Source organism: Natrix helvetica (genome assembly GCF_964273705.1).
Source record: "Natrix helvetica genome assembly, chromosome: 5".
Classification (NCBI taxonomy): domain Eukaryota; kingdom Metazoa; phylum Chordata; class Lepidosauria; order Squamata; family Natricidae; genus Natrix; species Natrix helvetica.
This window is the reverse complement of record NC_138551.1, coordinates 90685695-90708693: the sequence shown is the minus strand read 5'-3', so window position 1 is coordinate 90708693 and position 22999 is coordinate 90685695. Positions and strand designations below refer to the sequence as shown.

The 22999-nt window shown below is 43.6% G+C and overlaps 1 protein-coding gene across 2 annotated transcripts in view; it reads left to right on the top strand.

The window, feature by feature from the left end:
* Positions 1-22999, top strand: part of LOC309393251 (hexokinase-1) — a 69524-nt gene that overhangs the window by 8721 nt on the left and 37804 nt on the right. For both annotated transcript variants that reach the window (XM_081955233.1, XM_081955232.1), the window contains exons 2-3: positions 10055-10217; positions 22183-22331. In XM_081955233.1, coding sequence (XP_081811359.1) covers positions 10055-10217; positions 22183-22331 — 312 coding nt within the window. The remainder of the gene's footprint in view (positions 1-10054; positions 10218-22182; positions 22332-22999) is intronic.

Genomic DNA, 22999 nt, shown 5'->3' with positions numbered 1-22999 from the left:
GATACAGGCTCAGCTCGCTCAATTATTTCTTGGCAAACATTATCATCTATTCTACCCCACTACAAAGTAAAGCAACTCAGCCCTGCAAACTGCCGTCTGAAAGACTACCAGGGAAACTCCATCAAGCTCCTAGGCTGCGCTAAGCTACTAGTTACTTATGGCTCCTTCACAGGCCACCTACCATTATTAGTGGTACAGGATCCCCTGGCCTCTTTATTGGGGCTCGATTGGTTCAGTGCTCTGGGGTTGTCAATAACTGGCATCCATGCAACGCAATACTCTTCCTTACCTACTAACCATTTCACCTCTCTAATTGCGGAATTCAAAGATGTTTTTTCACCATCATTAGGCTGCTACAAGGGCTCCCCAATATCTTTAAACCTCGACCCTTCAATAGCTCCCATCAGGCTTAAGGCCAGACGTCTACCATTCGCCTTAAAGGCGAAAGTAGACGCGGAAATTGACAAACTCCTGGAACAAGGAGTTCTACAACCAGTTGATTTTTCCCCTTGGGAAACTCCAATTGTTGTTCCCCTAAAATCTGACGGCTCTGTAAGAATATGCGCAGATTTTAAAACAACAATTAATAAAGCCCTCCAAGCACATCCCCACCCAGTACCGGTAGTCCAGCACGTACTACACACATTAGGACGAGGTAAGATATTCGCAAAATTGGATCTAGCCCAGGCCTATCAACAGCTACCTGTTGATGAAGCCACAGCACTGGCACAGACAATAGTCACCCACCGCGGGGCTTTTAAATGTCGTAGGCTGCAATTCGGCGTCAGTGTGGCCCCAGGAATATTCCAGGGATTGATGGAGCGGTTGCTCCATGGCATTCCTGGGGTCACACCCTATTTCGATGATGTGCTCATCGCAGCCAAAGACGCCCCCACGTTAATAAAATCCCTACGTGCGGTCCTCCAAAAATTCCGGGATGCAGGCCTCCATCTTAAGGCATCAAAGTGTAAATTGGGAGTCCCTGCCGTAGAATTCCTGGGATTCCTAATAAATAAAGATGGAATCCATCCATCACCAAAAAAGGTGGAGGCAATCCTTTCCGCACCAACCCCAACCAATAAGGTTGAGTTGCAGGCTTTCTTAGGCCTCCTCAATTTTTATTCGTCGTTCATTCCACACAAAGCGTCGTTAGCAGAGCCCCTCCACCGACTTTTAGACACTTCAGCACCATGGCTCTGGACCAGCCGCGAGGCGCAGGCGCTCGCGGCTGTCAAAAAGGCTTTGACAGCTCCACCAGTGCTAGCGCAATACGACGAGAAGTGGCCCCTGCAGCTAGCTTGCGACGCCTCTCCATTTGGAGTGGGCGCAGTGCTGAGCCATGTATATCCTGACGGCTCAGAGGCCCCCATAGCGTTCTACTCCCGCACCTTGTCCAAGCCTGAGCGTAATTATAGCCAGCTGGACAAGGAGGCGCTGGCCGCCGTTGCGGGAGTAAAACGTTTCCACCATTACCTGTATGGGCGGCCATTTACCCTCCTAACGGACCACAAACCACTTCTAGGCATTTTAGCTGGCGACCGGCCCACTCCAGAAATTTTATCTCCCCGCATGTCCCGTTGGGCGGAATTCTTATCAGCCTATAACTACACGCTGATCCATAAGCCAGGCATAACAATGGGCAATGCAGATGCTTTGAGCCGTTGCCCTTTACCTATTCCGGTATTGGACCCAGCTCCTACAGAAACAATCTGCCTTTTAGATGAATTGCAACTTCCACTGTCTGCATCAGACATAGCAATACATTCCAAAGCAGACCCCATCATCTCAAAAATAATTCATTTCGTCCGCAGTGGATGGCCTAATTCTGATATAGACCAGCCACTACTGCCATTCTACCGCCGCCGAACGGAACTGTCATCTCTCCAAGGCTGCCTCCTCTGGGGACACAGAATAGTAATCCCAAGCAAATTGCGCCAGGCACTGCTATCTCGTCTCCATGAGGGCCACCCTGGCATTGTCCGTATGAAATGCCTGGGGCGCAGTTACATATGGTGGCCCTCCATGGATGCGGATATTGCAGCGTGGGTACAGGAATGCCCCCAATGCCAGCAGGTCCGCCCCGCACCACCAGCAGCCCCATCTAGAGAATGGGAACAACCCAGATCGCCGTGGAGCAGACTCCACGTGGATTTTTTAGGACCAATAGAGGGAACCACCTTCTTCTTGGTAATTGACGCGTGGTCAAAATGGGTAGAACTGTTCCCTATGCATTCCACTACGTCTGCAGCCACTATAAAAATCTTAGACAACTTATTCACAACACATGGGTTACCTGACATCATAGTGTCGGATAACGGGCCCCAATTTACTTCACAAGAATTTCAGACATTTCTCCAACGCCAAGGCATTCGCCACGCTCCCGTGGCTCCCTTCCACCCGGCGGCTAATGGAATGGCAGAACGCGCGGTGCGCACGGCCAAGGAATCACTGGCACGCATGGCTCATTTGCCAATGCAGCAACGAGTAGCCACATTCTTAAGATGCCAGCATACCACCCCTTGCCCAATAACTGGCAAAGCCCCTTCCGAGTTGTTAATGGGAAGGAAACTACGTACGACGTTAGACAGATTACATCCCTTTTACGCTACCCCTTCCTACCCATCCTCTCCCCCCCCTAGGGTTTTCATGGTAGGGGAAAGAGTGTTCGCTAAGAACTTTGCAGGAGATCCTAAATGGGTGCCTGGTGTTGTATCGGAGCTAACGGGGCCCTGTTCCTATAGGGTCCTCCTTGGAGATGGAAGAGTGTGGAGGAGGCACATAGATCAACTGAGGCGAAGAGACACCGGTGCAGTGTCAAACAACTCAAATGTTCCAAATGTTATTCCAAGTTCACAAAGACCTGTTGACGCCGCCCATCAGCCCAGATCTGAGCGAACAACTAGCTCCGGCGGCCAAATCAATGATCCGATACCGGCAAGCTATCTACCTGGTGAGCTGGGAGGAGTTCCACGGTTTGGCCCTTCATGGACACTTCATCGAAGCGATCCTCCCTCTACGGCGGCAGTCACTCCACAGCTGAGAAGATCGCAGCGCGTGCGCAGAAGGCCAACAAGGTTCCAGGATTACGCATGCGCGGACAAGGGGGAAGGAGTGTTGTATTCTCGGAGCGTCCACCAGCAGGTGGCGCCAGAGGAGGCCTGTCCACGCGCGCCCAGGATTGGTCGTTTTAAACAGGTTCCAGGGCGGCACGAGCATCAAGCCCCTATTGGCTACCGGCTTGACAGCTGGAGAATATAAATAGCTGTCAACCGGCTTTCAGTTCAGTTCAGTTACTAAGTTGAATAAATCAGTTACTGTTACTGGTGGTCTGTCAGTTATTACTGATACTTAATACAAAGCTTTTATCTCTTATCTTTGGCTATCAAGATAGCTTGTTCCATAAGACTTTCATCTTTTCTTCTTTGAAATTTGTGGAGCATTTTCCCACTTCAGTTTTAATGATGTCTTTTATATTTCCCCAAGCTCTTGGGCTCTTTTTTTTTTTTTTTTTACATAAGTTAAGAATACTGAATTTGTTCCTTACATTGATCTTGTGTATCCCGACTGTGTTTCCTTAGGTCAAATCTTGCTTGTATACACCTCCTGTCCTTAACTTTTGAAGTTTAACCCTGTGTATTTGACACCACAAAATAATGTAAGATAACATTTATTTTGAACTCATTCTATGTGCTTCAAGATTTTCAGCAATGGATGTGGCATTCAAATAATTAAAATTATCCTAGATATGCCCTTGATTTAAGGATATGCCTTGATTTAATTAAGAGTTGATGTAAAAAGAATCTTACATTTTCATGATTCTTCTTTGTGAGAACTCTGTGAGAGAACTGTGAGAACTAGGCCCACCCAGACAATTATTTGAATTTTAATTGTGCTAATAAACTCTTCCAAGCTGGAGCAAAAATAAGTGCCTTTGCAAAGCAAATAGTATTTCTTCAAACTGGTTATATTTAGAAATTCCTGCATCAATGCACAACAACAGTCATATGGGTTAGTTTTGGCTTTAACTGATGCAAGTTAGTGTTCCATTTCTCCCTGCATTCAGGGATGGTGGAAACACAGTATGTAAGCTGATACACAACGGACTTCCAGCACTTTTTGTCTGAAATACAAATAGCCAAGTCACTGCCTTATCTGGTGGTTTCACCTGTACCGGTGGTAAGGCCAGTAAAGTTCCTATGGCAAAATAAAGACAAATGAATCACACAGCTAGCTGTCTCTAATTTTGGTTAGCTGTGTAACAAGGTACTTAACCTAAACTCCAAATGACCAAATGTCTTTTTCAGGAAAGCTGTACCCAATGATTCTGTTGGCTATTTATGTGGCAAATGTAGTCTCTCTGGAGTTGAGCTGAATTCCCACTCACATCATGGACATCCTTGTTTTCTTGGCAACAATATGGAAGAAAGTTTGCCATAGCCTTGTTTTTTTAAAGAACAACACTTCCCAATAGTTTATAGATTGTTTATAGTAATTGTTTGCATCAAATGTTGGAAATAGTTGACAATATTGCAAACCTGGATATTTTTTTCCTTTTATTTCTCCTTGCCTTCTCAGTTTTCTTAACTTTGAAGTTTCCCATCAATCTTCAAAATTTGCTCTGGACAATTTAAATTTCTGAAAGTTGCTAAAATCTCATATTGAACACCAAACAAAAACCTTTCTGCTTTTCAAATTCCTACTATATTTCTCCAAAAATAGGACATGGTCTTGTTTTCTTTTGACCCCCCCAAAATAAGCACTTGGCCTTATTTTCGGGGAGGTCTTATTATTTTTGAGGTGCAGGAGGCGGTGAGCATGGTCACCTCAGGACTGCTGCTATGTTGCAATATTTTCAGGGAAGGCTTATTTTAGCACATGTGCTCAAAAGCCCGATTGAGCTTATTATCTGGAAGTCTTATTTTCAGGAAACAGGGTAGGATATATAAGATTTTTTTCTGTCCTACTTGGTGCAATTGATGTCCAACAATTTAGAATAAGGGAATAAGTGTTTAGTATATTGGAAATACATGAATTATTTTTCCTGCAGCAAAGAAAGCTAACTGCAGTTACATTTTGATTTGATTCCACTGTTGCAACACAAATCAGTGGCTACACGCTTGGATTCCAGGATTTAAATCTTTGTTGATGCAATGTAATAATAGGTAAGCTGCAATCACCGACAGCCTACGTAAATAGGCTTTAAGGTTTAATGTAAGGAATAAAAAGCAAAAGCAGATGAGTGGATCATGCAAAAAAAGAATCCACAGGAAGGCAGTTCTTTTATTAAGTTAACAAATTGTTAATTTAACAGTATCTAAGCTTTCAGGTTCCTAAGAAGTCTTCATTAAGGGATAATAAATCCAGGAAAGGAGAAAAAGAAGAAAAACATTTTAAAATTGTGCCTCTTCCCCTATTTGAAGTTTCAGTTCTACAGTTTTAACAGTTCTAACAGTAGTTGAAATGAATTTGGTGACAGGTGAATTTTGGCCTAAGATGATGCAGTTAATGCTGATAATTTCAAAATGCCAAGCCTGCTGCCCTGTAAAATGTGTTTCCACAGATGCTTCTGTAATGTTGCATTCCTCAAGATTAAAACTGGGCTGGTTGTGCAAAAAGTTGCATAATGCTTTCAATTCTGTCCCAGATAAATTACAGCAAGGAAATCCCTTCTTTTATGTATTTGTGGTGAACAATGAACAAAATTCTTCCCTTGTGAACTCAGGAACCTAGTAGGATCTCTTGAATTTAATTTACAATAACTAAGAGTCTGTGTGCCATCCCTTGTGTTCTCCTGCCAAAACACATTCTAGGACAGATTTACTTAGATTGATCCATTGTGAATGACATCACTATTAAAGGCATGGGTCTAGTTAGCTTAAAAACCTCCTCTGTCGGCAGATGGCCTCTAGTCCTTTCTGGGAGTGATGCCAGGTGCTGCATTTGGGGTACAGTGCTGTGATAGCACAATCTTTTCTCTGAAGGCAGGTAATCCTGCTAAAGTGCAGTTCCCTTAGTGGGCCTTTGCATCTTGATCTCTGCATGCATTGTAATGAAAATCATTTTTCTAATACCTTCAAAGCAAATACTTATCCCGATGTTTCTCTGCTGTGGCCACCTTCAGATGAATGGACTTCAGCTTCCAGAATTCCCCAACCCCCAAAGGAATTCATATCATCTTAACACAAATAGGATTGTAGGGAAGCATAAGACAAATTAGAGTGACACGGTGGCTCAGTGGCTAAGACGCTGAGGTCAATCAGAAAGGTTGGTGGTTCGAATCCCTAGCACCGCGTAACGGAGTGAGCTCCCGTTACTTGTCCCAGCTTCTGCCAACCTAGCAACCCGAAAGCATGTAAAAATGCAAGTAGAAAAATAGGGACCACCTTTGATGGGAAGGTAACAGCGTTCCATGGCCTTCGGCATTTAGTCATGCCAGCCACATGACCACGGAGACATCTTCGGACAGCGCTGGCTCTTCAGCTTTGAAACAGAGATGAGCACCCCCCCCCCCCCAGAGTCACACATGACTAGCACATATGTGCGAGGGGAACCTTTACCTTTATACTGCAAATTAGTTGAGCAAGTATGGAAAAGTATTTTTTGACTTTCCTTTCCTACTGTTCCCTCCAAATCCTTGTACCCAGATTTAGGATAGATACTCCCGACGCCTGGTCCATTTTTTGAATAATATTAATTATTGCAAATGACAGCTTCAGTTTCTCAAGAACTACCTTATCCTCTTGCTGGAGTACATTTTAGATATCTCTTCCCTATATTGAAGGTAGGGGCTTCTCTGTGAGTGTTCTCAATTTCTTCTCCACCAGGTTTCCGTTTTCAACTTGTTTACATTTTCAAAGAAAGTTATATAACTCTTGATCTGAGTTCTGTTTTTATTGATTTGCTGTTTGCTATGTATGTCATGGGCCTGAAAGCGATAGAAGAGAGAACCTGCTTAAGGTGGGTCTGTATTTGATTTGATAGTCTAATGGCAGATTAAGTAAGCATCTGGAATCTATGGGAGAAAGTACTACAAAGTAAATGTTTAAATAAAAACATGGGCATTTCAAAAGCAAAATTTGGGTGGGAACATTAGACTGAACAACATGTGGCATGAGATTTCTAAAACATGGTATTGTTTGTAGAAAGTTGGTAGGGGAGTAAAGTTCTTTCCTATGAGCCTTTTTTCATCCAGATGTGGATTTTTATTGTCTGAAATATTGGTTAGAGTTAGTAGTTTTTACCTATGTCTAGTTCAGGAGTCAACAACCTTAAACCTTGTGACTCAAAGAGCCTAACCAGAAGCTCCCTCTTCAATTCTGGAGCCAACCCGAAGTCCAGTTCCCCCACCATAGAGTCTTCTCCTAGCGTGGCATGCTTTTTCCTCTGCCAAAGTCCGGTTCTCCCACCATAGAGTCTTCTCCTAGCATGACATTCTTTTTCTTCTATCTGTCCTAATTGAAAGCCCTATCAATTGTGGAGCCGACTGGCGACAGGGAGCCACAGCAGAGGGATGAAAGAGCCACATGTGGCTCCAGAGCCGCAGGTTGCTGACCCCTGGTCTAGCTAAACAGTTAAGGAGAGCGATTCCATGGTCTTTGGAAGATGCAACATCAGCACCAATTTTGTTCCTCTGGATCATGATCATGGATAGAAGAAAGTTTTTTTTAAAGTTTGATAAATGTTGGCTGAAACCATTAGATTGATTTAAAAAGTTACAGAAGACTAAATCATTAATACGATTTGTCAAGATTAAAACGGAATCTAGAATTACTGTGTTTCAGAGAATTAGTGTATTAATAGCAAATAGCATTAATGGGGCTTTCTCCATTTCCAACTCTTGGATTACAGAGAGTGCTACCTTTTATTACTTTTAACTTGCTTAGTAGTATGTATGAAAGATGTGCCCTTGGGTTCCCCTCAGATATTTTGGGTCATCCTGTACTCTGCCCAATCTTGTCATCTGTCTTGCCACATGAGATTGATGTGAGTTGAAGTCCAAAATGCTTGCTAGGAATTAAGTGTAAATCATTTAGCAGGAACAGCTTCTCATCGTGTGATTTATAATTCCACATCTCTCTATGAATCAGGAGGACTCTACACGTGACCATAGGAGATGATATTCTCACACTTGTCCATTGCCCAGGAAACACCTGTTCCTTATATATTTGTTATGGGAAAGGTTAGATTAATGTTTCCAACAAGAATTGAGAAATATGGTGATGTATGTAACCTCGAAAGCGAGTTCCAACTTACGACCATACAAACTTATGGCAGACTTTAAAAAGTTACTTCTAACCTGTTCTTGGAGTTACAATTCTTTCCTCCCTATGATCTCATTTCAGATGCTTGACAAACAGTTCACATTTATACGGATTGCAGCCTCCCACAATCACAATGATTTCTATTTTTGTTGCCGGTTTCCTATGGTTTTTTTTGCTGGTTTCCAGCAAAAAATGCCCATTTGGAAGAATGCATTTGCTTATCAACTATTTAATTCATTTTGCAACAGTGGTGATTTGTTTCATGACCATTGTACAAAAGGTTGTAAAATTGAGTTTGTTCACTGGTATAGGAAGTCAGCACCCTCCTCTCCCCCAGAAAGAAAACTTCCTTAGGATAAAATCATTCACTTCTCTCCATTATCAGAAAAACACAATTACTTTTTATGAATGAGATACTTTTGTATCTGTTGAGAAAACTGGACTATTCCATTCAATATCTATTTACAGAAACCTAGGCCACAAACAAACCACCTTCAGCCACAGGTGCCCCACACGGGAGATGATGGGATTAAGAATTTACATTCTCCCACCCAAATTCTTAGGACAGGACATGACCTTTAGGACATAATAGGATTTACCCACCCCCATTAGAATAGCAAAAGACACAAGGCTCACTACATTTCCCAAACCCCTGGAGCGTGTCAATCACAAAACCCCAGAACCCTATAAAGATCCATCCACTCACTCAGCCATTTTGTCAGCCACCCAAGAAACATGCTGCTGACACTGAAGTTTCTGGAAAACCAAATAAACAGAGGCCTTCTTTCCTTGTAGCCAGCCTCCATTTTATTTCCAGTGATTTTCTCCTGATTGGACCCGGACTGGATTTTTCTTCCCACGCTGGTATTTGATCCCTCCTGATCTGGCTTTACTCTCTGAAATGTCTGTAAAGAAATTTCAGCTAGATCATTGTGTTCAATTTTGTCTTCTGATTGGGGTCATGTATGATTACTTTTTGTTTTCTGGACTCAGTTTAAGGTGGTGTGGATAAGTGAAATCTGAACTTCTTAGAACCAATACAGAAATACCTTTTGTTTATGTTCAGCTGAGACCCTCACTGTTTTGTCATTCCTCTATCATTAGGATAGATCAGTGATGGTTAAACTTTTTGTCATTGTGTGCTGAATGCACGTGCGCACCCATAATGCAATCTGTGTGTAAGCCCCCTGTGTTCCCTGCTCCTGCACGTGCATGTGCAACCCCCCTGCATGCATCCTATCCCACACATGCATGTGTGAGCCCTGTTCTCCCCCTGCACATGCATGCATGACCCTCCATGCTCCCCATGCCCCTGTGCATGCATGCGTGCATGGCCCACCGCATAGCCCCCACTTCTCCATGCATGCACACGAAAACCAGTTAGCTGGCGGGAGGTGCGTGTGCATGTGTGGTGGAGGTGAGCTGGGGCGACAGCTCTCATGCCCGCAGAGAGGGCTCTGTGTGCCACCTGTGGCACACGTGCCATAGCTTCGCCATCACGGGGATAGATCTACATTACAAAGAGAATAATTTTGAGCTGCTTGCTTCTCAGCTCAGGAATTTCCCGAATTCAAAAGCAAGGCCTTGTTTGTATATTGTGTTTATTTTCCTGGGGTGGGGCATAAGTGTTTAATTGATGGTATTGGAGATTTGTAAAGAATATTAACTGCTGTAAGGATTTTGTCTACAGCATGCCATACTTCAGCATTTTAAAAAGATTAGGCAACCTTATGTTCAGAAACAAAATCACACAAGATTTGAATCTTCTGTGTTTCTCTCTGCTTCCTGTACAGATTGATAAATATCTATATGCCATGCGGCTGTCGGATGAAACTTTGCTGGATATTATGGGTCGCTTCAGGAATGAAATGAAGAATGGCCTCTCTAGGGATTTTAACCCAACGGCCAGTGTAAAGATGCTGCCTACCTTCGTAAGATCAATTCCCGATGGCTCAGGTAAGAATTACCGTGTTTCCCCTAAATAAGTGCTTGGCCTTATTTTCGGGGAGGTCTTATTATTTTTGAGGTGCAGGAGGCAGCGAGTATGGTCACCTCATGGCTGCTGCTGTGTTGCAATATTTTTGGAAAGGACTTATTTTCGGAAGAGGGCTTATTTTAGCGCATGCGCTCAAAAAGCCATATTGGGCTTATTATCCGGGAAGGTCTTATTTTCAGGGAAACAGGGTATCTCTCTTGTGATGTGCTGCTAAAATTGTTAATGAAGATGATTTCTTAAAACAAAGCTAGTATTGTTCTTTCCAATATAGTGAGATCTGATGATTCCACTTGTGGCCATAGTGAGCCTAATGCGAATAAAATTGTAAGAAAAAAAATTATAATATTAGTAGCACAATAAAAAAACTTTCCACTCTAATAGAACATGTTATTTACCAAAACATAAGTTACAACTATTTGTTTAGTGGCCGTTTGAAGTTACAGAATCACCGTCAAAAATGATTTATGACTGGTCCTCACACTTAACGACCGTTGCCGCGTCATCGGGGACACATGGTCAGAATTCAAGTGCTTAGTAACATGCACGTATTGACAATAGCTTCAGCATCCTGGGATCATGCTGCAACCTTCCCAGCCAGCTTCTGACAAACAAAGCCAATGGGGAAAGCTAGATTCACTTAATGACTGCATGTTTCACTTAACCACCACATTATTCACTTAACAACAACAGTGATTCACTTAACAATCATGGCAAAAAGGTAACAAAATAGGCTTAGCAACTATCTTGCTTAGCTCAAATTCTGTGCTAATCGTGGCTGTCTACTTGTGTAGAACAGGGGTGTCAAACTCGATTTCATTGAGGGCCACATTAGGGTTATGTTTGACCTGGGGGGCTGGCTGGGGTGTGTGTGGCCATAGTGGGCGTTGCCTGCTTAATTTCCTTCATGTCGGCACCGGTGGCAGCCCAACACAGTACAGAAATGTGTACAGACATGCTTTTGTTACTATTGCTGAAATTAAAATTAAAAGCACAGGTATAGATAGGAAGTCCCGGGAGAAGAAATTACTAACACTTCTATAGAATGTGTGATGGATCCCCCTCCCCCCCCTGAAATACTGTAGTTTTACCCAATCTGGTATATCCTCTGGAAAGCAAATTATATGAGCTCTTGTAAAATTAGTGATGGAGTGCTAATTTGGAGTGGTGGATTCATCACTCCAAGAATAGTCCAGAATATTTGAAGAGAATCAGATTGGAGGAAGCTAGCATAAATAACAGTTACATTAATCACAAATACAGAATGTAGTACTAAGGTTGAAGCATTCATTCACAGGCGCAAAGAATGTCACATTTTCCTGTGCACTGCTTGGAGAGTCCAAGCAACAGGTTAAATCAGTCTGCTTGCCCTAGGACTGAGGAATCTTTTTCCTTGGCCACGCCTCCTGGTGTTGCTTGGCCCCAGAATTTTTCCTCAGTCTGCCTGTTCAGGACTTGTTTTTGTGAGCTCCAGCTTAATTTATCCTAGGCTTGGACTCTCCTACTACTTGTTCCTCTTTTTCTTTTTCCTTGTTGTCCTTATTTGTATTTTTTTACCCCTTACTTAGAGTAGGCTACTTAGAATTAATTTTTTTTTCGCCGTCGTTGACTTTCTTCTTCAGACTCGGAGGTAGGCGTGGTGGTGGTGGGTGCTCCGCTTGCCGCCCCGCCTTTGGACGGCAGCAGAGAGCTGCCAAATCAACTTTAAAGCACGGCAGGGTGGCAAGGCTGCTGGCACCTGCCGGCGGTTTGCTTTGTTGTTGGTTTTTTTCCGTTTTTCTTGCCTTTGGGAAGGCGCAGCCTGCCGCAGAGAGGTGCGAGGCCGCTTTTAAATGCGTGGCCGCCATCTTATCTTCCTCCTCACCCTCGCACCGGAGCGGCGGCCATTTTGGAAGGGCTTAATTTCATGCCTTTTTCAGTCGGCCTTCCTGCTCAGCCACGCTTCAGCAGATAGCCGCAGGGTGGTTAGCTGGCCCTGTTTCGGGTCTCCGGCTGGGTCACTGACACCCACATCGTCTCCCCAGGCGGTGCTGGTGTCTTGGCCACCTGGGGAGGGCTGCTCACTTATTTCCACTGACCCTTCCTGCCTTATCTGCTGGTCTTGCAGCCTCGGCTGCTTTTCCACCTTCTCACCTCCTGTTTGAGTGGCTGGTTTCTTCATTGGGCTCATTTTCAGAGCCCCAGTTTGCTCTTCTGGCATTTTTCCCACGGACTGTTCCAGATTCCACAATATCTGCTGATCATCAGCTCCAGTGTCAGCCACCAGAGTGTCCAACACTGCCTGATCTCCAACTGCCTTGGCCTTCTTGTCTGAAGATTGTGCCACCAAGCTATGGAGCAACCTGGCCCATCTGCCTCCCTTGACGGTAGACCAGGTCCCTCACAGGCCCCTAGCAAGGGAACTTCCGCAGGCAGGGGCAAGGGGGCAAGGAAGGGCAGGGTGACCAGTCAGGATAGTCATCCTTATAAAGCGCCTTCCACGGCAGCGGCTAGGGATGCTGAGAGGCGGTAGCGGGCTCTCGACAAGCAGTTTGAGAAAGCCCAGTGCTAGACAGCGAGCGAGGCCCCTCAGCCCACTTCTTGAGTTGAGCGGGTCCTTCTTCCACCCCCCAAGGGGGGGATCACCTGTTGGTGATTGATGAGAAGGTGGAGTCCCAGGATCTATCCGCGGATAGGTCTCTATCAGACCCGGGTTCTCCTACCCCTTCATATGTTTCTGACTTAGGGCCCGCTCTTGTGGCCTCTACGTATAACTTCACTTCGACACCTCACCTTAAAGACTGCCTTTCTTGGTGCAATAACATCTGCGAGGCGCAAATCAGAGGTGGCGGCTCTATCGGTCCTGGAGGACTTTTTATGTCATTCATCCGGACAGGGTCGTACTGCGTCTGGACCCTGCCTTCATCCCAAAGATCAACACCTGGTTCCACAGGGTGCAAGAAGTCATCTTGCCAAACTTTTGCCCATGCCCTAACAACCCAAGGGAACGTGTTTGGCATAAGTTGGACATGAGGTGGGCCCTGCGGATATACATCAAGCGTTCTGCAGACTTCCACAGGTCAGAGGCCCTCTTTGTGTCATTCCAACCAGGCTCCTTGGGTAAGAAGGTGACATCTTCTACGGTCGGCAGGTGGCTGAGAGCATACATTGCAGCTGCATATGAACATCAGTCCAGGGCAGTACCTCGACACATTACTGCTCATTCCACAAGGAGCGCTGCCACCACCACGGCCTGGGCTACCCAGGCTACCATTGACGACATCTGCAGAGCGGCTATCTGGTCTTCATCATTGCCCTTTGTCAGGAACTATAAATTGGACATGTATGCATCGGCCGAAGCTTCGTTCAGCAGGTGGGTTCTCCAGGCGGTTGTTTCCACGACCGAATCCTGGGACTAACCTTCTGCCCACCCTAGTGACATATAACTTGGGTATGTCCCGTTGCTTGGACTCTCCAAGCAGTGCATAGGAAAATGACCATTGGCTTACCTGAAGGGTCCTTTTCTGTGCACTGCGGGAGAGTCCAACCCACCCTGGCTTCTCCGTCCAGGGATTCATTACCGTCGTGTCAACTTGGACTTTCCTTTACTGCTTCTTCACGGGTTCCAGACCTTCTCAAAATTCTGGGGCCAAGCAACACCAGGAGGCGTGGCCAAGGAAAAAGATTCCTCAGTCCTTGGGCAACCAGACTGATTTAACCTGTTGCTTGGACTCGCCCGCAGTGCACAGAAAAGGACCCTTCAGGTAAGCCAATGGTCATTTGCTATGATGTCTTTCATGTCATGAATTGTATCATTTGCATGATGACAGGATGATCACACATTGTGTATGGCTTTTACGAGATATTTGTGAGTATATCAATCATTAATTGATAATCATGTGCATAAACAATCTGTGGTTTTAGCACCTTTCCTATCTGCTTACTTTTCTTATCACATGATGTAAACTCTTCACTTCTGAGATGCATTTTGTGCATACAATGAGGAGGAAAACAAATTTCCGGTCATAACCTCCCATGCAGATCATATGAATTAATTCATTAACACCTGATCATGATTTGCTTTTACATCAGAATGTCCTTTCAAGTGTTTTGCTGACTGAGCATCTGATTTCTCTTTTCAGGCTGCAGGATAATTTACTAACTATTGCAGAATCCCCATTTGTTTAAATTGTACTGAGACTTGTTTACATTTGCTGAAAGAAAAAGGCACCATCTGTTCCACTGTTTATCTTTGAGGTCTTATTTTGTGATAATGGCTTGTTTTTAAGCAATCAATGGGCTACAGTGATAAAAGTCTATTTGCGCACTTGGCATAAGGTGAAGTACTTGTCCCCGACAGTATCATTTCACATCGTTTGATCTCCAGAAGTGCAATACGATGCGTTGGCATCTGGAAGAATTATGGTGATGTCACATATGTTATGGCATCACAGAAATGAGGCATGTTGTACAATTTTCATCAGTTGCAATTTGTATGATGATGTCACAACTCATGTGACATCACTCGCTCTCCCTGTGACCATTGGTGTTCAGCTTGGAGATGCTGATTCAACAAACATTGTGTTATTGCTTGGAAAGACATGCTTCACATTCCTTGTTGAATTGAGAGAGTGCTTGGCTTCAATGCCCCCAAATAGATGGCACATTGTGGCATTACATGAATTCCTTGTTGGCTCTCAGATTTTGCACACCTTCACTGCTCCTTCAGTATGGCTGGGGGTTGAACAGCACAGGATTTGCACAATAGATTGGACTGTAAATAAATTGAGTTTGCAATTTATTTGCACTAGGACAGGGGTGTCAAACTGGATTTCTTCGAGGGCTGTATCAGCATTGCAGTTCTCCTATGTGGACTGGCCAGGGGGGGGGGAGGAATGGTATGGGGCATGTCCCATTTTCGGCCTGGATGGCCTCCTGCAGCACTTTGCCAAAAGTGTGCGGTGGGGCATGCTCCATTTTCGGCAAAGTGCAGCAGGAAGCTGTCCAGGTTTAAAACGGGGCACAGGGAGTCACAGGAGGCCCTCCGTGCCCTATTTTGGCTGCCAGAGGCACCGCAGGCCAGTCCTTCCCTATTTCTAGGCTGGCCCTGCAGGCCAGATTTAAGCACCCAGCAGGCCGCATCTGGCCCGCGGGTCTTGAGTTTAACACCCTGCACTAGGAGATAGGAAAAAAAAAACAGATGAACATTGACCATGCTTAGCTGCCTGTTTGGGTGTATCTGCTACACCTTGAGGTGTCTTGTTTAAGTGAGTGCGTGCAAATTATGTTTGTAAGTCAGGATTGCTTTGAAATGAGAGTAAGATAGGACTTGGTTGATAACTGGATAAGGCATAATAAAACATTTTCCAGGTCAGGCTGTGTAGTTTTCTGTTTCTTGTTGAAAGTAGCAGGAACTACAATGTCACAAGGGTTTCTGAAGGTCACAGAATAAAGATTTGCGAGCTGCTTACAGATTTCATATCTCAGGTCGCATACATCTGTGAGAATGTCTTCATGCTTCGAAAAAGCTAATTTAAATGCAGTGGGGTACATATGAAACATCTATTCTTGAATCATTAAAGCAGACTCCTCTTTTTTCCAAATTCACCTGGTTGCCTTAGAGGCTATTCCCTGCTATCTCTGTAGGTGACGATATCCGAAGAGAGAAGCTTTTGAAGCACTTGTGTGAGCCTGGAAAAAAACGGTGATTGCTTTAATGATGAACAAATCTCACTACTGTCTTTTCAGAACATCTCTTTTGAAGGATATACACAACCTTAACCTGTTATGTGGGTGGTTCAGATGTTTTGGAGATACTAATAGTTGTGGCATTCTGCGTATTTTGACACTAATATAGAGGGTCTTTTCTAGATTTAGGCAGGTGTCAGGGTTCCAAGAAACACCCCCAATGAAAGAAGACTCCGAGACTTGAAGTTCCATTTTATGAGAGACGTCATATTGGCACATCTGGGAAAACCCAAATCTGAAAGTTTCCAGGTTTTCCCCACCCAAAAGAAAGTCCAAGTCCTTGCCCAGCACCCACATGTCCGTCACATGGTCCAATCAGGCACCGTCCATGCTGGAGATGCCTCCCAGTCACACCCTCGTAGCTGCAGGGCAAGGTGTCCTTGACTCTCTGAGAAAATAATGTTATTTTGACTAAATCTCACCCATACGCCATACAATCCCCCCTCCCAGTTTCCCACAGTAGAAAATGTGGCAGGCCTGAAGGCCCAATGTAAAAGATGGCTTCCAGGTCTGACAGCAGGAAGATTTAAATAAGGCCTGATTAGACAGCCCCTCCTTGCTGGGAAGCAGGATGAGGTCCTCTTAGAAGTGTGAGAAGTCTTCAATTATAATTAGATTGCTGGAAGAGGACTTGCGAGTGATGGAGAGTAATGCTCTTCATCAGTGACGTGCAGTCAGGTGAGGCAAGTGAGGCATAGCCTCACCACTCTCATCATGAAAAAAAAAGTAAAAGGAAAAAGCTGAGTTAGTTGCTGCCTCACCGTGGATGACTCTGCTTAACCTCACTGGTGCTCTCCCTCCCCAAGTGTAGTGACTTCCTCCCCAGGCCCCCATTCATTTCTCTCTCTCACACACACAGCTGGATAAAACTATATAAAAATCTAGCCCAGCTTCACTGATTACAAGTTTGAAAAGGCAACGTGGCTCCACCTGCAATCAAACTACACTTGGGGAGGGAGAGCACAAGTGAGCACTGAGGAGACCACAGGAGGAGGCAGGAAGCCAGGCAAAGAGCCAAATCAAACTACGCTTGGGGAGGGAGAGCACAAGTGAGCACTGAGGAGACCACAGGAGGAGGCAGGAAGCCAGGCAAAGAGCCATGCTGTAGTACACACACTTCCCCCCAGCCTCTTTCTTTTGGAAGGCTCGGCTTGGCTCCCCTCCGGCTTCTCTGCCTCTCCTCTCACCCCAGCCTGCCAGCAGGAGGTGGTGGGTGGGCTTTCTTGTGTTCCAGGCATTTCCCACCCAGACAGGCTGCATTTGCAATGGTAGAGGTGTTTGGGAAAGGCAGCAGGGGAATGGGGGGGGATGGCAGAGGAGCTGCTTTCAAGCCACTGGAAAAGATATCCAATCCAACTTTTGTGTGTGGGGGGGTTTGTTTGAGAGTGAGTGAGAGAGGGAAGGGGTAGGAGAGATAGTCCAATCCAACTTCTCTGTGTGTGTGTGTGTATGTGTGTGTGTGTGTGTGTGTGTGTGTTTGAGAGGGGGAGGAAGGGAGAGAGGGAGGAAGGAGGGGAAGGAGAAGAAAAAGAAAAAGAAAGAAGGAGCAAAGGAGAAAAACAAATGCTGTCGCTTTAAATTGGAACTGAGCATGCCTGGCTGTGGAATTCTGGGAGTTGAAGTCCACAAGTCTAAAAATATTTGAAACCCAGCACTGTGTCAGTGCCTCACCAGTCATAAACCTCACCGCACGTCACTGCTCTTCATTCTTCTGCTGCTCACCAATGCTGCCTACAAGGCAATCCAAACCCAGAATTCTTACCACATTTTTACAGACTATAGGATAGGGAAAATTAGCTGGTCTGGTTGATGTTCAAGCCATATCGCACATGCTTTGAGTCTATATATCAACTCCCTAATCTTGTCTGTTCAAAAGCTATATAACACAGTTTTTGGCAGACTGAGATTGTCCCTGCATAAATAATAGTTTCCTCTGGGAGGAAGGAATTACTTGGAATCTTTCACAACTATTTTTGGCAATTTGCTTAGTTTCAGTCACATAGTAGGTCTGGGTGAGGGATTTTTGAATTAAGGTCTTCTTTGGGACAGGGTGTATTAAAGTATTAAAATTCCCTTTTTTGCAGGGAAATAGTTTCAATGATTTTACAGGTAGACTTACAACCACCATTCAGACCAGTATTTGTGTTGCTAAGTGAGACATTTGTTAAGGGAATCTCCCCCCCCCATTTTACGACCTTCCTTGCCATGGCTTTTAAGCGAATCACTGCAGTTGTAAAGTTAGTGACACGGTTGTTAAGTGAATCTGGCTTCCCTATTGACTTTGCTTGTCAAAAGGTCGCAAAAGGGGATCACATGACCCCTGGGACATTGCAGTCGTCATAAATATGAGTCAGTTGCCAAGCATCTGAATTTTGATCACATGCTGCAACAGTTGTAAGTGTGAAACACGATCATAAATCACTTTTTTCAGTGTCATTGTAACTTTGAATGGTCACTAAGTGAACTGTTGTAAGTCGAGGACTAACTCATACTTAATGCTCTTTCCTTCCTGCCTCTCTCCTCCTTCCATGTTACATATACACATACAGAAAGTTTTGATCTCTCTATACATGAAAATTTTAGTATAACTCCTGGTAATACACTATGTCTTTTTTTAAAGTTTAGCCTCTCATAATAATGTTTCATAATCAGCTTATCTCTGCTGAAATGGCTGCTAAAGTTTTTGTAGACTTTAAAATTGAATTTGAATTATAACGGGAGGCTTCCTAGAAGGCTGGATAAGGGTGTACAAACTTTTGAAAGAGTTGCTTTGCACCAGTGCATTTCTAAATATGAAGCACTTCTTTTTGGAGCATTAAAGCAACCACATCCTTTGCTAGTTTTTGTGCAGATCCTTTGAAGATCCCTGGTTGCTTCTGTAGATGAGTGCATATACAGAAAACACATACATCCCTGAGCATTCTTGAGTGATTGTGCGTGTATATGCACATGGGGGTAGCTGTAGAGAGCTTTCAGGAGAATTGAATGTACCTTGCAATGGGTACAATTTATTTAATACAGGGGTCAGCAACTCTAAACGCTCAAACGCTCATTCAGTTCTGGTCGCCACGATGTAAAAAAGATGTGGAGACTCTAGAAAGAGTGCAGAGAAGAGCAACAAAGATGATTAGGGGACTGCAGACTAAAACATATGAAGAACGGATGCAGGAACTGGGTATGTTTAGCTTAAGAGAAAGAAGGACTAGGGGAGACATGATAGCAGTGTTCCAATATCTCAGGGGTTGCCACAAAGAAGAGGGAGTCAAACTATTCTCCAAGGCACCTGAGGGTAGAACAAGAAGCAATGGGTGGAAACTAATCAAGGAGAGAAGCAACTTAGAACTGAGGAGAAATTTCCTGACAGTGAGAACAATTAATCAGTGGAACAGCTTGCCTCCAGAAGTTCTGAATGCCCCAACACTGGAAGTCTTTAAGAAGATGTTGGATAGCTATTTGTCTGAAACGGTATAGGGTTTCCTGCCTAGGCAGGGGGTTGGGCTAGAAGACCTCCAAGGTCCCTTCCAACTCTACTATTGTTATTATTGTTATTATTGTTATTAAAGAGCCATTTGGACCTGTTTCCCATGGAAAAGAAAATACTGGGAGCCACAAAGATCCTAACCAGAAGCCCCTCATTCAATTCTGGAGCTGACCGGAAATTAGGTTCCCTCACCATAGAGTCTCCTCCTAGCACGGCATCCTTTTTCTTCTACCCGTCATAACCGAAAGCCCAATTAATTGTGGAGGCGACCAGAAAACTCGCCCCTTGCCATAGAGTCTTCTCCTGGTGCACTGTGCTTCCCCGCCAACCAGAAACTCCTCTCAAAATTGTGGTGCTGACCAATGACAGGGAGCCACAGCAGAGGGATGAAAGAGCCACATGCGGCTCCAGAGCCGCCGGTTGCCGACCCCTGATTTAATGCATCAGAGAGAGATGCTTTATTGGTGTATCTGCTTTGTAGGGCACCTCCATTCCCCTTAAGCACTTATTATTTGGAGCTTTCAATCCTGATGCAGTTGCTCAGTGAACTTTTAAGCGTTGACTACATTATGGCTGTGAGCTTGGTTGAAGTCATTTGACTCCCAGCTGCTCATTTCTTAATCACTTTTGGAAATTGCTTTTTTAACCTAAAGCCATGTTTTTAGAGCACTGGTGAGTCTTTAATGATATTGAAATATTTTGTGAATAGACAAAAGGATGTTGATGCTGGAAAGTTACAAATAGGCTAAGACTCCAGATAGATTTGAAAAAAGACCCCCCCCCCAATTATAAGAATTCTTTCCTTGAGAAAATGTTTTGAATTCTTAAAGTAAAATTAAAGGATGGGAGTTTGAAGGCTGGACATTAGAGGTCACCAAAAGGAACTAAGAATTGCAATTAAAAGGAGCAGAACACTTAATTTGATTTACAGACTGCAGTAAAAAAAATTTAATATTGAATCTATTGAAGAATATGAACAGTGGGCATTATAGATAGACTATATTTAAGGAAGAGGAATAGATTTAACCAGACAAGACTGATTTGAATGTGAATTTAAAAATGATAGCCTATAAGAATGATTTGGGAAAAAGATGCTACATTGTATATATAAATAAAAATGTTTGATGTCTTAATAATTAAAAGAAATATGCAGATAACAGACCTAGAGAGTGATCTGGATAGCCTTCATATCTTGATTTACAAAGAAATTTTGTTGAAGTTTGTGAAAAGGGCCAAAAAGTGAAAAGGAATCAAGTTCTAGGACAGTATTTGAATGGATTAAAAGATAAAAATGGTTAAAAGTAAAAGGAAGGAATATAAAGTTGGTTTATTTAATTAAGGTTAAAAGATACATTGTTATCTCTGGTAAGACTTAATGGACTGTAATGACCAAGACTGAACGATGAGGCTTTAAAATTTGTTTATAGACAAGATAAAGGAAGAGTTTATTTATTGTAATTTAAGAGAAAGTGGAAAGTTTCTAAAATTGTTTATATTTATTATGAAGAGGGAAGTCATTTCTTTATACCAACAATCCCCAACCTTTACGGCTTGGTGGGCTGGTGTGGGGGAGGGGAACTGACCTGTACAAGCTGGTGTGTACATGCATGTATGCCGGCCCGCTGCTTGTGCAAGTTGAGCTGCATGAGTCGGCCAACTGCACGCATGGCCCAGTAGTGGGCCATGACCTGGGGTTGAGAACCCCTGCTTTAAACATTTCTCTCTCTCTCTCTCTCTCTCTCTCTCTCTCTCTCTCTCTCTCTCTCTGTTACTATTTTTTTCTCTTTCCTTTCGCTTTTTTTTAGTCTGCATTAGTATTGTTGTAATTATATTCCTTAATAAAAGTATTGTTAAAATCATGATATTTCTGGAAATATTAAATGTGGTTCCTCATTTGGTAACTTCATAAAATGTTGTCCAGTAGCAAAATTGATTCTGATTATTTATACAGTCTTTGGAATAACAGTTGAATATGCCGTTTTATTACCACATTTTCTTCTATCTCTTTTATCCTGGAATTAAATCCTTTATTTAATTTTTTATTCGGTTGTAAGATTAATCAATTAATAAACTATCCATTTATTTTGTTCTTTCAGGTTATTTTAAAAATTGGGAAGCTAGTCTAATATTTAAAAAATGGTTAATATAATGGAACATTTTATTTCATGTCGTTGGACACCTCTGAGAACATAGAGTTATGTTAGTTAAAACTTCCAGGTGGTTGAGGATGCTGGCTTGTCAAAAGAAAATAGTAAAAGGAAATTGTACTTAAAAGGCGATTGTACTTAAAAAAAGAATTCTGCATCTTTCCCAGCTGGATTGACATATTAACTGGAAATTGTATTCCCATCACATCTGTCCTTCTTGTGGGCTGGTGCAGAGCCTTTTGCAGAAGTTGAAATGCATTAATTGTGTGATCTTTTGTATTTGTCTAGTAGTCTGTGTATGCACAGAGCAGTATATCTTGTTACAATGATTATGTTAATTGGCAGTCTTAATTTCAAAGTGATTCAAGATTACTATCTCAGTCCTGTTAGATAGGCTTGAGGCAAATGTTCTCAGTTGATATATCAAGATCAGAAAATGATAATTTCCTAGGTCAGAAAAGGTCAGCAGTGGATCTGCTCACGTAGCACACTAACGGGAGTTTACGTTAATGGGTGGGGAAATTTAAATGCCTACTTCTAATGGCTAAAGTCACATCTGTTTCTTCCCAACAGAGAAAGGAGATTTCATTGCTCTGGATCTTGGTGGGTCTTTCTTCCGAATTTTGAGAGTAAAAGTCTCACATGAGAAGAAGCAGATGGTGCAAATGGAAACGGAGATTTATGAAACGCCAGAAGATATTATGCACGGCAGTGGAACACGGGTAGATACTTCTTTAAGTATATAATGAACGTTTTGAACGCTTCCCATATTGCTTGTTAAATTGAGTTCATCTCTGGGGTTTTCTGATACTTAATTTTGAAAGGAAAAACACAATTAATTTGTGATTTTAATATTCCAGGAAATGGAATATTAAAAGTCATAAAAACAGGGGGTGTCAAACTCAAGGCCTGCGGGTAGGATGCATCACGTGCTGGCCACACCCACTCCTGGTTTAGCGAAGCTGGGGGAAGTCGCAATACATGACGATGCAGTGACGGCGCAAGTTTGACACCCCTGCCCCAGGAGTGGGTTGCTGCCAGCGTTACTGTGGTTCGTATTGTGCGCACGCCAGATGTGCTGTGTGTGTGTGCATTCTTTACAGTGAACTGGACACGAGCAGTCACTAAAATCCAAAATGTGGCAGTCAAGGGGCAGCGAGGGAACAGTTTGGGGGCGTGGCAGGCCTGGGTCGCTGCCAGTTCTGCGACCCAGGCCTGAATTCACGACCGGTTCGGCTGCACCGGGCCGAACCAGCAGCAACCCACATCTACCCTGTCTTAAAACATGTTTCTTGACAAGTTAGAAAATATATTTTGGGATAAATTTCTTCTCATCATTTTCTTGTTCAAAAAAATGTGGAGAACTCCAGATTTTATTACAAAAATTACT